The sequence below is a fragment of the Heliconius melpomene genome, chromosome 21, assembly GCF_056956725.1.
Source record: "Heliconius melpomene rosina isolate 202511_hmr_F chromosome 21, ASM5695672v1, whole genome shotgun sequence".
Classification (NCBI taxonomy): domain Eukaryota; kingdom Metazoa; phylum Arthropoda; class Insecta; order Lepidoptera; family Nymphalidae; genus Heliconius; species Heliconius melpomene.
Genome location: NC_140409.1, coordinates 9,764,273 through 9,780,501, shown reverse-complemented (window position 1 = coordinate 9,780,501; position 16,229 = coordinate 9,764,273). Strand labels below are relative to the sequence as shown.

Below are 16,229 nucleotides of genomic sequence, written 5' to 3'. Positions count from 1 at the left end.
AGGCAAATGAATTTATAAATGAAATATTTCTAAATTATACAAGAAAAGTCTGTGACAAGTGATTTTTTATGTCGTCTTAAAGAGTGAAATGGGGTGTTAGTGGACCTGGTAGACATTGATCACCCGACGACAGTATCTCATTGTGACAACACTGACAATTTCATCAAAAAGTTAAAAGATGCGAGTAGTAAAATTATTAAGAAATAAATTATAAACTTGATTCGCTAATTTTATATAAAATCTTATATCAAAAATAAAGTTCAAAGTAATGTGTAATATGTGTGAACACGGTGAACAGTGATAGACGAATGAATAAATGGCGATGACGATAATAATGTTTTAACACATTATTATATTTTTGCTTTTAGATTATAAAAAAAATAAAATAAAGGAGAACAAAGTTTGACAATATAGCATAATCTAATATATTTAATAAGATTTTTTTAGATTCTTATACGTGCTATGTGCAGACGCATAGGTTTTCTCATAATGATAATCTAGATGATGTCAGTTTGGCAAAGCAGATGTAAAAAAGTTTTTTTGTTATGAAAATTACAAAACGTTGTTACAATGTTATATTTATGTGATCAAATGTGATAAAATGGTTCATGCTGATACTGGGCGGTACCACAGCGATGACAATAATACTCCATAGGAGGACGAACCTAGTCGGCGTTGTGTCGCGAAGTCGGTACTGTCTCACTTTGAAAATTACACCCAGTTTCTTCGACTTCGACTTTGCTATGCTTTCCACGTGATCGTGATATTGCCAGTCACTAGAAACATTTAGGCCTAATATGCTGATACTGAGAGAGATATTTAACCAAGTTCCAGGGATGTTTCAATAAAAAAGGCAAATTTATTTCGGCCTTCTTCTGAGAAGATCTGCGCTGCTGAAATGTGTAAGCTTTGCAAGGAGCTCCCCGTGTCAGATTCAATCCTTTCAGCTGGAAGGCTTTTGCCATGTCCATACTAAATACCAGGCCCACTCCCTGGCTTTCAATATGGTGGGTTTGGTAAGCTAATACATCACCGGTTGAGCGTCTATGGCGGAAAGCATGTTGACAGTCATTGATCAATCATGGTACCTTTTCAAAACACTTTAATATAAAGAACAATAATGAGGCCGTCTTGGCGCAGCGGCACAAGATGTGACTGTAACGCGGTGGTTGTGTGTTCGATCCCACTCGAGGTAGTGAAATATTTTTATACGTTTATATTTCCATTTCTTCGCTCTGCTGTCGAGGCAAAGCGCGGCGTTGAGTTCTGCCACTCAACACGCAATGCCTACAGAATTCGACAAGTAAATACCAACCTTAGAACTTAGTGTTGGCTCTTATCACGAAATCCATGATACAAATCCATCAAACTAACTACCTCGCCCCAATATACAACTTTCATAACTATATCACTTAATGTACCACAACGACGATTTATTTTAAATTAGGACTCACATATATGTCATGTCAGAGCCTATTATTTACAAAGTCTAAAATGACATGGTACATTCGATAATTATGTATATCTAATGTTTGTTAAATTGGTGTCCGTATTACAATGGAGTAAGATTCATATTACCGTAAACACATCGTACGCTTGGGGTAAACTTATCTCTCTATACATCAGTTTCAAAACGGACACTTAAAAATACTATTTTTATAATAGTTGCCATCGATTAAAAAGAACCATTAAGGAAGGGACTATTATATTGGCACTATTTATACGTCCTGTCTTTGCTTGCTCGCTAACAAAACCCTATTTTGTTTTTAGCTATAACTCAAAGCGTATGACAAATATTAAGAAAGTTCTGTATATTCTTCTTATCGGACACAAGAAGAATATACAGAAGAATATAAAGTAGCAAAATACAAGTGTTTTATAGTTTCATGTTTAGATTGTGATAAAAGCAATTTAATAAAGGTATAATATTAAAATGACGATTAACGATATTATAAATCCGTTAAACAAATTAATACATGATATCTATAGACTACAGATGTAATAAAAAAGAACAAAATGGAGCTGAAAATACGCTTATTAGCATTCCGATTAAGGAAGTGTAAAGATTAAGAGTTACATTTTATTAGAAAATGATAAAATTCTTATTTATAAAAATCTTCATATGATTTAAAATTTTTAAAAATTTAGTTCAGTATTTTATCTGTCTAATATATTGGAGGGCGAAGATTGCCTGCCAAGTTTACTCCAAAACACAGCCAAGTAAAGATCATGAGTCTTCACAAGCCTCAGCAATTAAGCCATAATACACAAGTGTATGGGCACCATGCCATAGCCAGGCTTGGATAAATCGCTGGTGGCGTTGGTCAGTCTACAAGCTGTTATGTAACTTCGTGTATTCTCATATAAAGTGGATGAAAACTGAATAAATTCAACAAATTAGTATAGAGAATTTTTAATATGAAACTTATGTTTATGTTTCCGTACCTTTTAAGGAAAAAAGGACTGTCCTTATCAGATCACTTTATTGTCCGTCCGTCTGTCTGTCTGTTTGTCAAGAGTCGTTATATAGCAAAAACAACGTATTTCGATATTATAAAGGGACTCAAAATTAACAGGGCACTTTACCGGTTTACCGAGAATTATGACATTTGGCAGCATTTACAAGTAGTACTAGTTCAGGAATAATATTTGTGGTTAAGTTCTACAAAATAATAGTCTCAAAATTTGATATTAAAGCCGCTACTTCAAGTGAGGTATCAGGTGAAAGGGAATTTAAAAAATCTAGTGAACGAAGTAGAATAAAAATCACATCAAAAGAAAAAAAAACACCTATATATTAGAAAGGACATTTGTAAATTGGGAAAACTTATATTAAGACACCTCTATTGAATTCATTTCATATTCATTACATGACTATTCATATTTTTTTTATCAAAATCACAAGAATTTCAAGATATCTTTTTACCCGTTTTTAATTTTATGTATCCTTTTTATTAAAGTTTTTTTTTTAGTTTATGCAAGTTTTACGCAAAAAAGGCAGTCGCATCCACTGATAAGAGATTTGGGAAATCATAAAAAATCCATTTGCTAAATAAAGGTGAGTACTACCTACTAATGAGGCAAAAATAAGGGTTAAAGATTTTTATGAAAATAAATAATTGATTAATTTAAAACTTCGAATTAAAAACTCAATGTTTGTTTTAATATATTCTCCTTTTATAAAATATTGTAGTTCTTTATGATATATCATCTTTTTACCTAATGAATTAACCATAAAAATATTAATGTTATTAACATCAATTTCCTTTATTTTTGAAGACGTTAGAGTAGGTCAGACAGCTTAACACGTTACTTTATCTATACTAATATAATAAAGCGGAAGAGTTTGTTTGTTTGTTTGTTTGAACGCTAAGATCTCTGGATCTACTGGTCCGATTTACTATGTTTTTTTTTTGTATGAAAGCTGCATTCTTCAGAAGTGCTATAGGCTATATAACATTACATTACACATATGTACTAATAAATTAAAATACTTTCTAATTTGACATGCAATTTATTCTGCCATGTTAATAACAAACGTCGTCGCTACGCGACCGCGTTCGTTACCGCGTCATTTTGATATTCATCCTTATGAAAATAAATATAATAGTCACTTTTAGCATTTCATCTAGATTGAAATTATATTTCTATAGAAATTATATTCTTATATTTCAAGCAGGCGTAGCCGCGTCCGGGTCCGCTAGTTTATTAATAAAATATATTATGAACATGATTATTATAGTAAGCGCGACAGGTTGTAGTTCGATTCCCGCTCTAGGAAGTGAAATATTGTCATTTTCTTGCTCTGGTAACGAGGCAAAGCGCGGTGTTCAGTTCAGCTGCAACGGGAATGTCTTAATGTGAACGAGTGTTTTATTACTAGGTTCTCAGGTTCCTGCATATAAAAAACATGACCGTACAGTATAGGTATATCAAAAGCTTTATAATTGAAATGTAGCATGTCAAAAGGGATTTAAACTTCAGCTATGTCAACAATATCTCTCTTCACTTCACTATGAAGATTAAATTGATTCAATACTTTGTGGAAGTCATATTTTCTTAATCAGTCTAATGTGTTATGTGTAGCGTTTCTGGAGAAGAATCACTTACCCATATGCATTTATCATACATATATATTAAACTTTTATATTTTTTTAGATTCGCGCTATAACCTGCACACAGCAGGGTAGACAGACGGAACCTGGGAACCTAGTGCTAAGATACGCTGTTCCCCACATTTTTTATTTTTACATTGCGTGCTAAGTACTGAACTTAACGCCGCGCTCTGGCATTTATATCATATTTAAGTACATACATACATTTACTTTCTTTATAAGTTGTGACTTTCAAAAAACATTAAAGATTTAATACATTAAAACAATAAATTAGCTCCAAATTTTGACAAATTAAAAGTCATCAAAGAGTTTTGCATTGCACTTACTTGCTAATCTTGTTAATAGTATCTTCAACAACTTCGTCTACGAGGATATCAGTGATAGATAGAGTATTAAATGGACCGGACAAAATATTATTTTGAGAGTGGTGTAAGTCCATTTTCTTTTGTTCCGAGAAAATTAAAGGTTAGTATGTCGATGATTATGCAATTTCATTTACCAACCGATTTTAAGTTGTTCAAAACATGGGTTTTTTTTGAGAAATTAAACACGGACTAGTTATATATAAAAAAATTACATTAAATTAAGCATGAATTACGTGATAGCTCATTTTTCTCAAAAATGGACTTACACCACTTTCAAAATAAACGGTCCAAATCTAATTTTATAATAATTATCTTTTAACCTGGACAAAAACAGGAAACTTATTGTTTTGAACCGTCAAATTATAAACCGTTATAAGGTGTCAAATCCAAAGGCCGTCGTGATGCAGTGGCACAAGAAGGGTGTGACTGTAACGAGACGGTTGTGGGTTCGATCCCCACTCGAGGAAGTGAAATATTTATTTACGTTTATATTTCCATTTCTTCTCTCTGGTGTCGAGGCAAAGCGCGGCGTTGAGTTCTGCCACTCAACACGCAATGCTTCCAGAATTCGGCAGAAAGTGGGGAACGGAGTGTCTTAACACTAGGTTCCCTCTGCCTACCCTACTGTGTGCGGGGTACAGCGTGAAGCTGAAGCTGAAGCTGATTTCATGGTTTAATGGATAAATAACCCTGTGTCACACTCCGTCGTGCTGTCCTTCCGGGTTCCTCAATTGTCGCTATAGGGCTGATATCGATAACAAGGATTAATAGTCATTTTTATTTTAATAAATTATTCGATATTCGGTATAAAATATTATATTTAATTATATATTAACTTGTTCGTTTTTGATATTGGCTTAGGAGAAATACTCGTAAGGTAAGTACTTAGGGGTACTTAGTTAATTCGATTATTTCTCTCCCAGATTTAAAGCGTCCTTACTTTATTTATTTTGTGGTATAAAAATATATTTCTGAGATACACTTAATTACAAAGACAATTTGAGGTTGTATCCAATAAGAAATAATATTATCATACGTTAGCCTGGAGTTTTATTTTTTGTGGAGGTTTTTATTAGTATTGTTTGTTTTTTATTGTTTCATTAGGTAAATGTAATTTAACTAATTACGTACAAGCCCTTAAATCGTTATAAAATAAATACAAATTATTTAAATCAAATTAGATACAAAATAATAATATTAAACCTAAAAATATATATCTACAGATTAAAAATTAATCTTACTGGACATGAGATAAAAAAGTTTTTATTAAAAATATTTAATTTTCACGTATAATTTTATTGTACCAAATTAGTAATACAGTTTATATATTTTATAAAAAATATAAATTTCATACCCTTGAAGTTTTAATATGATTATAACGATATCCTTGGCTTAAAAACAAGTTGATAATTTAATAATGTCACAGAAACATAATAAATAAAGAGAGAGAGACCAGAACTTCCATTATAGAATTCAATTTGATTCCTGAACAATTCAAGTCCACTATCCGTAGTTTCAGTCTACGAATATCATGTTACTGTAATCTATAGATAGACAAAGCTTGTTATACCTAGTAGATAAATACTTTACTTTTACCGCGTTGCGACACGCTTAAAGAGATTGTGTGGTTAAATTTAGAACATTTGCCCACTCTTGTATTTCATTATAAACTTTATATACATATAAAAACATAAAAATCTGACGTTTCTTTAAAAAAAATTTAGCTGTCAGCGATAACATGCGTTTGTTATGACTTACGTCTTGTTGATTAAAGAAGTCGTCGTGGGTCTCCTCGTTGGGGCACATGTCTTGCAACAAGGGAGTTACGTGGCGCTCCCAATCATCCATCATGGTGTAACTCATGTCACAGCAAAAGTTTACACATTATCACATTCGCGCCAAAACGTTATCGAGGATAAGTGGTGAGAGGACAGACGGTCGCGGGTTCCCGGCCGCACGTTAACGCGACCGGAACAGCAGTGAGCGATCTACGCCCTCCGTGTTGCCGCCTCGCGTGTGTCCCTCTCGCACCAACGGGGAGGGCATCTCGCCGTCCCTCTCACATTCACGCCCCCATTGGGCGGCTTTCCCACAATGGCGTTGCTGACATGATCTTCGACCATGTTCAAATATTTTTGGATTTTCCGGAAAAACTTTTATCGTAAGTTTTTTTTTTGTTGAACTTTCGATAGTGATTGCTCTTTAATTATTATAGTTGATTGAACTTAGATTTGTGTATATTAATGTAAATTATATTTGTATATATTTTATTACATAGTTATGAACGGTGTCACAGGTGGAACAATTATTTTACGTAGAAACGAGTGTCCGTCTGATAGGCGGCCGGTCGCAACAAAAGTGATGAGTAAGGAGATCGGGTGGACGACGATGGGAAAGGAATTGTTCCCATTCGCGTTGATTCCCTCTAACATTGAGAACTATATATAAGTTAGATTTAATTTTTGTATTTTATTTAAAATTAAATAAAATAAGTTTATATAAAAAAAATAGTGTTTCGTTAACCCTCCAACTGCAGCCCTCGTAACTCCTACATTAATATTTTTATTTGTTTATTACAAAGCCAAATTATTTAATTTCTAATTAGGTATCATGTAATTTATGTAATAAATATATTTTAAATTTATAGTACTTACATATATTAAAAAAAAAATGGAATCCTTCACTTGTAAACTGTGGAATGTATAAGGTTAATAATTTTTTTTTACAATATATAGATACAATCAGTTTTATCAGGAGATTTCACTTAAATCTTAATTATGAAACAAAAAAAACATGTTAGTATGAAAAAACCATCAGAGTTGTTTTTTTAAGCAATTAGATACAAATAATATATAAACAGCCTCCATCGATCCCGTATGCCATAATAAAAAAGTTATTTAAGATCGATGATTAACATTTTAGGTGTTTTTTTTTATTTTCTCGTAGATATTAAATTAGGTAGATATATCAAAAAATAAGGGGACACAAAGTAGTTGATTATAAAATGATCTACAAAAATCTTTATTTAACGGATTTTTTAACTATGCAGAAAGAAAACATTATCAGGTTCACTATATTGTTTCCAATAGATTTATCTTCGCATTTTAGTTATGGTTCATTAAATATTGATTTTTTTTAATTAATAAAAAATATACTTAAATTGATTATAGTGATTCACATAAATATCATTTTTATTTTTTGCCTTAAAAAAATACTTTTAAGCACACACGTTCTTATGTAAGCTATACTTACAGCCATGTAAGCCAAAAGACTGTTTGGTGAAAAATAACAATCTTAGAGTTTTACAAAATAAAATAGTCTATAATCCCATTGGATTAGGCATTCCTAATCAGTTTCTTTTTTGTACATTTTTAATAAATGAAATTAATAAATAACATTTTGATAATTAGGTGCAGTCAGCAAAAAAGTAGATATGCGACTACCCGCCTCTGTCTCTACATATAGGTACTACATATAGTACTTATATGTAAAAATTTATAAGCTGTGCTCGTGCTTTGACATTAAATTAGTTGTAAGTAGATATTAATAGTTCAACACCTCATGCAAAATATAAATATTTTCATCTTGCTTTTGAGTAAGTAATAAAAATAGTTTATAGTTTTGCCTATTCCAGTATCTATTACTTTTTACATGAACTTCACTCATAAATAAATTACCAATATATTTTTATTCACTTTGAGGTACAACAGAATAAGTAAATAAAAATAAAATCAGCTTCACACTGTCACTACACAGCAGGGTAGGCAGAGGAAACCTCCAAGTGTTAAAACACTCCGTTCTCCATTTTAACTGAGATAACCATAGTATTATGGTTACAAGACATTGGCATAAGAATATTTGTTTGTTACTTTCAAACACATCACAGGTACCTACAATAAACAACACCTTATTTAAGTTCATAATTAGCCGAAGCACATGATATAGTTAAACGCTTAGTTCGGAGCTTTACAAGCTGCCAATTAAAAGTTAAATGCTTGATTCTTGTTCCACTCCGCTACTAGTAAGTTGCTAACCTGAAAGTTTAGGGAAGTGAAGATAGAAATCTTATGGGTCAAAAATAACAGGCTTAAAACTAGGAGAGATAATTCAATTAGGTATATGTATATTTCTATCAATAATGTTAATATTATGAGGTGAATCGTCTAGCCAAAAAAAAAACGATTTTACGATATAAATTTATAAGAACACTTATAATTGTAAAAAATATTAACTTGTATCAATAAAGTATAAGGTGATTAGGAAGTAAGGAAGAATTTGAATTTGGCGCCATTTTGTTGACAGTTGTCAGTTCACTTCAATCAGGTGGCTTATTCATGTTTGTTCCTGACTTTCCATTAGTAGCCTGATCGTGTATCCTATATTGTTGTGTAGAATTTATTTTTATCATGCAGTAGACGACATATGTATCCAATAACTGCCGTGAACGTCAACTGTCACAGGAAGAAGCTTTGTGCTTTCTGCAACATCTCATATATCCTATGAAAAAATGCTATTGAATGAAAAGTTTTCTCAAAAAATTCGTGTGACGTAGGTACGTATGTGATCTAACCGCAAATAATACAACAGTTAAGGGAAGAAATTTAAAGGGTGTCACTTCAATGTGGATGTGGATTGCCACATCCACAGATTATGGGATTGACACCACATTCCACTGAAAAAGAATTACTTACATCGTGAAACATGCATAAATATAAAATAAATAGATAAATAAAAAAATATGCAATCAATAGTTGTTTTGCTTGTGCTGGTATACTAAGGTAGGGTAAAACCCGGATAGTTGCCACACTTTTTGAAAAAGCTCTTTTGTTAGAAATGTATACCACTACATTACCTATTCAATGTGTGTTCTTAAACATAGTATATTAATCTTCTAACTTAGCCAATTTTTTCAAATATAAATATTATTAATTTTGAGTACAGCCTGTTTTACGTGGCCTCTAAAAAGGGGGATAGTTGCCTACTATGGCGGATACTAGCCTAACGTTAAAAATGGTTCGGGGGATACTTGCCTGTCTATTTTTTTTTCAAATAAAAACGAACTTATATTAATTTAAGTAATCATTTTTTGTTATTGAACACAATCTTTCATTAAGTATTAATCAAAGTCAATATAATTATAAAATTACAACAAAATAGACTCCAAAATGGTAATTAAGTATCCAAAATAATAATTAAATATTACTATTTATTTTAAAGGTAGAACAACAATAAAAATAAGAATTAACTTTGGCATAGCATCTATTAAATAAGTATTCAGTTCTAATTACTTACTGAGATCCTTTATAATTATTACCTAAACAACACTTAAAAGTACTAAGGTTTTAAAATTTTAAATTTGAACATGTAATTTTTTAATTTAAATTATACACACATTCGACACATCTCACATTGTATCCAATCTGATTTTGATTTAGTTAAATTATAATTTTCAAAACATTCTACACAATAATTATCAACTTTAACTTCTTTGTTGGTATTTCATTTCTTTGAATTTGCTAATTGATATTGCTATTTTGAATTTCTTAAGGTTCGAGAGGTTATGCCATAAATCCGGGATATTTCGTGAATACTTTTTTGTTTTTTATTTAGATCTTCGAATGCAAGTGCTAAGCTATCTTCTGTCCAGCTGATGTGGCGCGGCACCACACCTGGCTTTCGTTTATACTTGCGAGGCATTTTGCTGTTGAGAAGTTGAGCAAAAGACAGTAAGGCAACTATCCTTTTTGATACGGATACTTGCCCTTTTTATTTACAAAATAAATAAAACATATTTAACAACAAAACGTTTATTACAGTGCAATTTAAACTCTAATGCAATCAAAGAAATAATTATTTTACTGAAACCGCAATTAGTTATAATTATATTTAACGGAGATTACTTGCCAATATAATTCTGACGCTCGTCAAAGCATCGTCGCGGAAGATTTTTACTCACACGAACAAAACTCGTGCACCTACTTCGACAGCTGATGCGGCACCGAGTCCTACGCGGGGGACGCTTCTTATTATGATCAAAAAGAAACACTGACAACACGTCTAACATAGAGCATTTGAAACTGAGGCAAGTATCCGTCCGAGGCAACTATCCGGGTTTTACCCTATATTAAGCGATTTGTCTTAACAATCTAGTCTAACAAAATATTTTTTTCACGTTAAAATAGATGTAGTTTTTCTGGGCAAGATGACATAGTTATATATTAAAACTAATAAATTTAAGAAATAAGAATTAATTATAACAATATATTACAAAGTTTTCAGTTTATTATAAAATTTAATGTAACATTTAAAATCTTAATATATTTACATATTTTACATCATGTACCGATTTATTTTTTCTTTAGCCTGTACTGTCCCATTGTCAGGCAAAGGCTCAAAAAAGGCTCTCTCCATTTCGTCCACTCTGGTCTATTTTGTGCTATTGAACACCAATCAAGCCTGTAAAGGTCCAGCTCGTCTCGCCATCTCCTCCGTCTCCGTCCGTCATCTCCGTCCTTTTAGAGTTTGGAATCCAGCTCGTAGAGGATTTCGTCCAAGACTCTTTAAATACGCGATAGTCGTGTCTGGTCCATTTCCATTTCAGCATAGTTGTTTTAATACCCACGTCGGCGATTTTAGTGCGAGAGCGCAGTTCCGTGTTTCGGATTTTATCCATTAATTTGATAACTAAGATGCGCTATCGCACTTTGGCAAACCTTTTGTAAATTCGACAAAGACCGTGTCTGGGCACCATAGGTGAGCATTAGGAGGATGTGCACCTATTTATAGGTTTTTTAAAGAAAAGTGTATACCAAATGATTTGCAACACTTTGTATATCCTTATTTACAATTTTGATGTGGTAGGATTAAAAATTTTATTTTCTAAAATGTTACTTTATTTAGATCCAGCAATTACAATTTATTTTTATGAATGTATCATTGAACTAATATATTTTATTTATAACCACATCGTAGACATTCCTAATGGCCAAAACCACAGACTATTTTTGACATAATTAAGGCCCTCCTAATAATATTTTACGTGAAATCATTGTTCATCCTGCAGCAGTGAACTAACTATGTCTTACTCGTATATGAAATTATTTATATAGGTACCTATGCTTTTCTTATATAATCCAAATGACAGGATAGGAACTCTCTCTCACTGCCTACATTATTAGGACTCTACTACAGCTAAATATTTTGTAATCTGATAATTTCATAAATATCTACTTATTAAATCTTAACTTGATGTGACTTGGTGTGACTATAACCCTACGGTTGTGGGTTCGATCCCTACTTGAGGGAATGAATTATTATTTATTTGCTCTGGCACCAAGGCAAAATGACCGGTTTTGGGTTCCGCTACTAAAGACGCAATTTCTCTAAAAAATCGGTGAAAAGTGAGGAACGGAGTGTTTTAATACTAGGTTCCCTCTGCCTGTTCTGATGTGTGCGGAATACAGCTTTTTTTTATTATTTATTAACTCCTAACATCAAGACCGTTATAAAATAATTTATTATAAATAAGCTTAATATAATTTGAACTAAATATATTGTGATTCATGACACATATTCATGTCAATCTAGGTGCACCTGGACAAAGACCGTACGACATATTATTATGCTTTGAAAAATCAGCTTCAATGTATCGTTGATGAGAAGATATTATCATTATCACTAGGACATTGAAGATATAATTAAATAAACTGTATAAGAATCAAGATTAGCGTTTACAAAGATAAAACATTTTTTTTGCATGGAAAGTGAAATACTTATTGGTTAAACAAATTCTATTTTTTTTCATTTCGTTCTATTTATTCTTCGATCTGGTGGTGCGGCCATTTTTTCCGCCACTCAACACGCAATCCCTTAAAAAAATTTGCAGAAAATGACGAACGGAATATCTTAACACTAAATTGTGTACAACAAAAATAAAAAGATTGTCATAAATATTAGTGTTAAAGGGGAAAAGAGTGAAAAGCCCTATACCTAAATAACCTGTTTTACATAACTAACAGCTAACATTATCTGCGGTGTGACCCGCGCGTGAAGGGGTAGCGAACTCAATCAAATGCCTTAATCAAATAAAGAACATAGCTGGGGCGGATCGCTACTTTTATTATAAGATAAATGTGGACAATCTAATTAATTACATGTGAATGTATTATATTATATACTGTACGACATAATAAATAATGTAAATTTTTGTTTTAAATGTTTAATATATATTAATTTAGTAGAAATGATTCCTCATATCAGTTTAGTTATACAAATCTCGACTTGGAATTGGCAACATAATGAACACTTAGTTCTTTTGTCGCACTAAAGGCCAAGTGGACTCGTTCATATCTTCGCTGCGGTACGCAAAATCATATACCTTCAACAGGTGTAGTGGCGAGCCGAAATATGATACTTCCGCTTGCGTTTAGTAGACCTTTTTGACCTACCAGCACTAAAGTAGATTAAAATGCTATAACTTTGTGAAATATAATGTAAATACGTTTATTATTTTATTGTTAGAATGGCTTTGAATACAACATTCTTAGGTTCGATTCACCCCTGGATCTGCCAGACGGTTAATAAGAAATAACCAGAAAAATCGAGTTTTTTGGGGAAAAATGATGGAAAACTCAAAAATTACGGGCCTGGATACCCATGGGCATATATCACAACTCGTGTAAGTGCAAAGAGTGCCTGCCGTGATGTGTCGATGGGAAATACCTACCTACAATTTTGACTATAAAGCTGAAATATATGCCTAACTCTATCAAACTCTCACGAACACCTGCGACAATCGTTCCGCATCATACAGCGGGAGGAATATAATTTTCTTCGTCCTCCACAACTGAAGGTCCAGTAGTGGGCCGAAACAGTCCTGTTCCATAATAAAGGTGTTACTAATCTATTGCAGTATAATCCGGGGAACCTCTTTCACACACAGATTTTGCATCTTCAATTTGTCATCGTCATTGTTAATATCGGTACAAATTTAAAGTATCGGCGAATCCTATGCTGGAGACGAATTGAACATTGAGCAACAGTCTTGGTGGGTATAGACCCAGCATATAGACCCCCAATGAAAAGTGAGAAACGCAGTGTCTACTAAGTTCCCCCTGGTATAGCTAGCAAAGTATATCTAGGAAGCTATACCTATGCGGGATCCCATATAAATCTAGAAAAAGTCGATATTCTTTTTTGTTAATCAGTATTTTTTTTCAGCTTCACGCTGTATCCTGCAACACAGCAAAGGGGAGGCAGAGGGAACCTAGTGTTAAGATACTCCGTTCCCAATTTTCGGCCAGAATTGAAAATCTATATATATAATAAAAGAGTAAAAATATATTGTCTGTACATTTAATATTTTTGACTGATATGGATAGAGGGACACTTAAAAAGAATAATAGAAAGCAAAAATATATTTCTTTAATTTCTTGTCTGTCTGTCTCTCTGTCTGTCTGTCGGTATGTATGATCACGCTAATCTTCGAAAGTACCGAACCGATTTACTTGAAACTTTCACCATTGCTTTGTTTTAACTCAACTTAACATGTAAAGTTTCATCAAAATCGGTTCATTAAAAAAAAGTTATCGGCATTTGAATGAACTCAAGGCATGAGTTTGCCTGTAAATATTTAGCAATCCATATCTATACTTATACTTATAATAAATCTGTATTTGTTTGTAATTAATCCGTATTATTAACCGACTTTTAAAACAAGGAGGAGGTTCTTAATTAAATATTTTCGATTCGATATTCGATTCATTTAATTATTTTGAATTTGATTTCGATATTGGATTATCCGATTCGATTTAGGTTTTTTTTAATATGCAATCAATACAGTTTTACAAAGAATATTACACAATAATTTTACAAAGAATATTATAAATCCTTACTCAAATCAATGACATTACATTTAAGGCTGTTTCTAAACGAGTAAATTAAATTAGTCATTGACATCGAGACATATGACTGTCAGTCAATTCTATTTATTAAATGAATAATCATGTAAATCAAGCGGGCGAAGCCGCTGGCAGGCCGCTATTAAATATATCGAGTGTAGATGGAACCCACAACTGCCGCCGTTAATAGTCACAAACTCTGTTGCTGATTGTGATTGGTTTTGAAAACTGGTAGACCAGAAGTAGCACAGAAGTTTCAACTTTTCATTATTTCCTGCATATTTTTGTAACTAATACCTAGTGATTTACTTAACGTAATCTCGAACTCTAAATATACATATATGTATATTTACTGAGTAGTCTAATTCGACTGCATCACGAAATTTAAGTTATACTGACTGACACTTAGTGACAATGAACTTCGAAACTTAATACATCGTTGCAGAGTCCATATTCAAAAACAATCTCTAATTAATTTTCTATCTCTGTTATATTATAATTTAGTGGCTGTTTTCAATCAACATTGTTATAAGGGTCATTGATGTGATATTTTACCTATACCTTCAGTAATTTATAATATCATACTAACAGATGGTTTCGCATAGATTTTCTCTTTCCATTTTTTTACTTAACAATTTCTATCGTAAATACTTACGTACTTGTATATTTAAATTTCCTACTACTCACCCCAATTTTTTCCGTATAAATAGAATCTCACTATTACATCATACATGACGAAGCTGGGTAATGTTAGCTTCAATTCTTTTATTAAATACTAGCGGCCCGCTCGCGGTTTCACCCGCGTGAACAATGTTATTATTAATTTCTGTCTCCATGACTACGTCCCAGTGACGTCTATGCAAAATTTGAGACTCCTAACATTTGTAGTAACAAAGTTTCATACAAACTTTCGACCCCAAAAACAACCCCTTAGAAGTCGAATATTACAAATTCCCGTCTTAGCGAGCACCTACGTCCTATAAATAACTCCTATGCAAAATTTGAGATTCCTAGCACTTGTAGTTTCTGAGATTTCGTGATGAGTGAGTGACCTTTCGATTTTATATATATAGATAAATATTTATTATAACGATAAGATAACAATTAAATAGAAATAGAAGACAACCAGCCTAGAACCATGTTATAATTATTCCATTCTGAAATAAAGACTATCTTAAAAAGACAATTTTATAATCGCATTCTAAGCATTCACGATCAAAATATTAATTAGCTACCAAAAATATAAATATCGTGTGAAAACCAACGTGACTACATCGAAGACGTTATGTCACGACACTTCGTGCTCATGTCCTTAGGTACCAGGAATTAGCATTTTCGAGTTTCAACTCTGCACACGTGGTATTGATATGCCTGATATTCGAAAAATTAAATTATAATGAAAAATGCTTATTATACTTTCCGAGAAATTAAGCATGCCGTTGACGAATTAATACTACAGTCTCAGTTTACGAGAAACACAACTTGGACAGACCGACGAACAAATATTAAGCAAATAATTTTATAAATATGATTCATAGACCATGCTCACGGACTTGCACGCTGCTGAGTATATTATAAGAGGAATAAAATTATAGCTATAAATATATAAGCTATATATAAAAATATAAACTTACGAAAAGTTCAAAGAATACACAAAAAAAGTACTTAGATATTATCAAAAAGAGATCGATCGATACAGTTTAAATTTAAATTTAAAAGACCAATACTGTCTTTAACTTTGAATTTTATATTGTGATAAATAATAACAAGCGTGGGTGTAGGAAGGGAGAGAGCCGGGTGGACCGAGCCCACCACAGAATAGTCTGGTAATAGTCTGGCATACCCCAGAA

General features: G+C 32.3%; 1 protein-coding gene across 2 annotated transcripts in view; it reads right to left on the bottom strand.

The window, feature by feature from the left end:
• The window catches only part of LOC146527212 (homeobox protein caupolican-like), a 105,972-nt gene extending 99,506 nt beyond the window's left edge, over positions 1–6,466 (bottom strand). For both annotated transcript variants that reach the window (XM_085206176.1, XM_085206177.1), the window contains exon 1: positions 6,239–6,466. In XM_085206176.1, coding sequence (XP_085062302.1) covers positions 6,239–6,343 — 105 coding nt within the window. In that variant the 5' untranslated portion in view covers positions 6,344–6,466. The remainder of the gene's footprint in view (positions 1–6,238) is intronic.
• Positions 6,467–16,229: the final 9,763 nt, after the last annotated feature.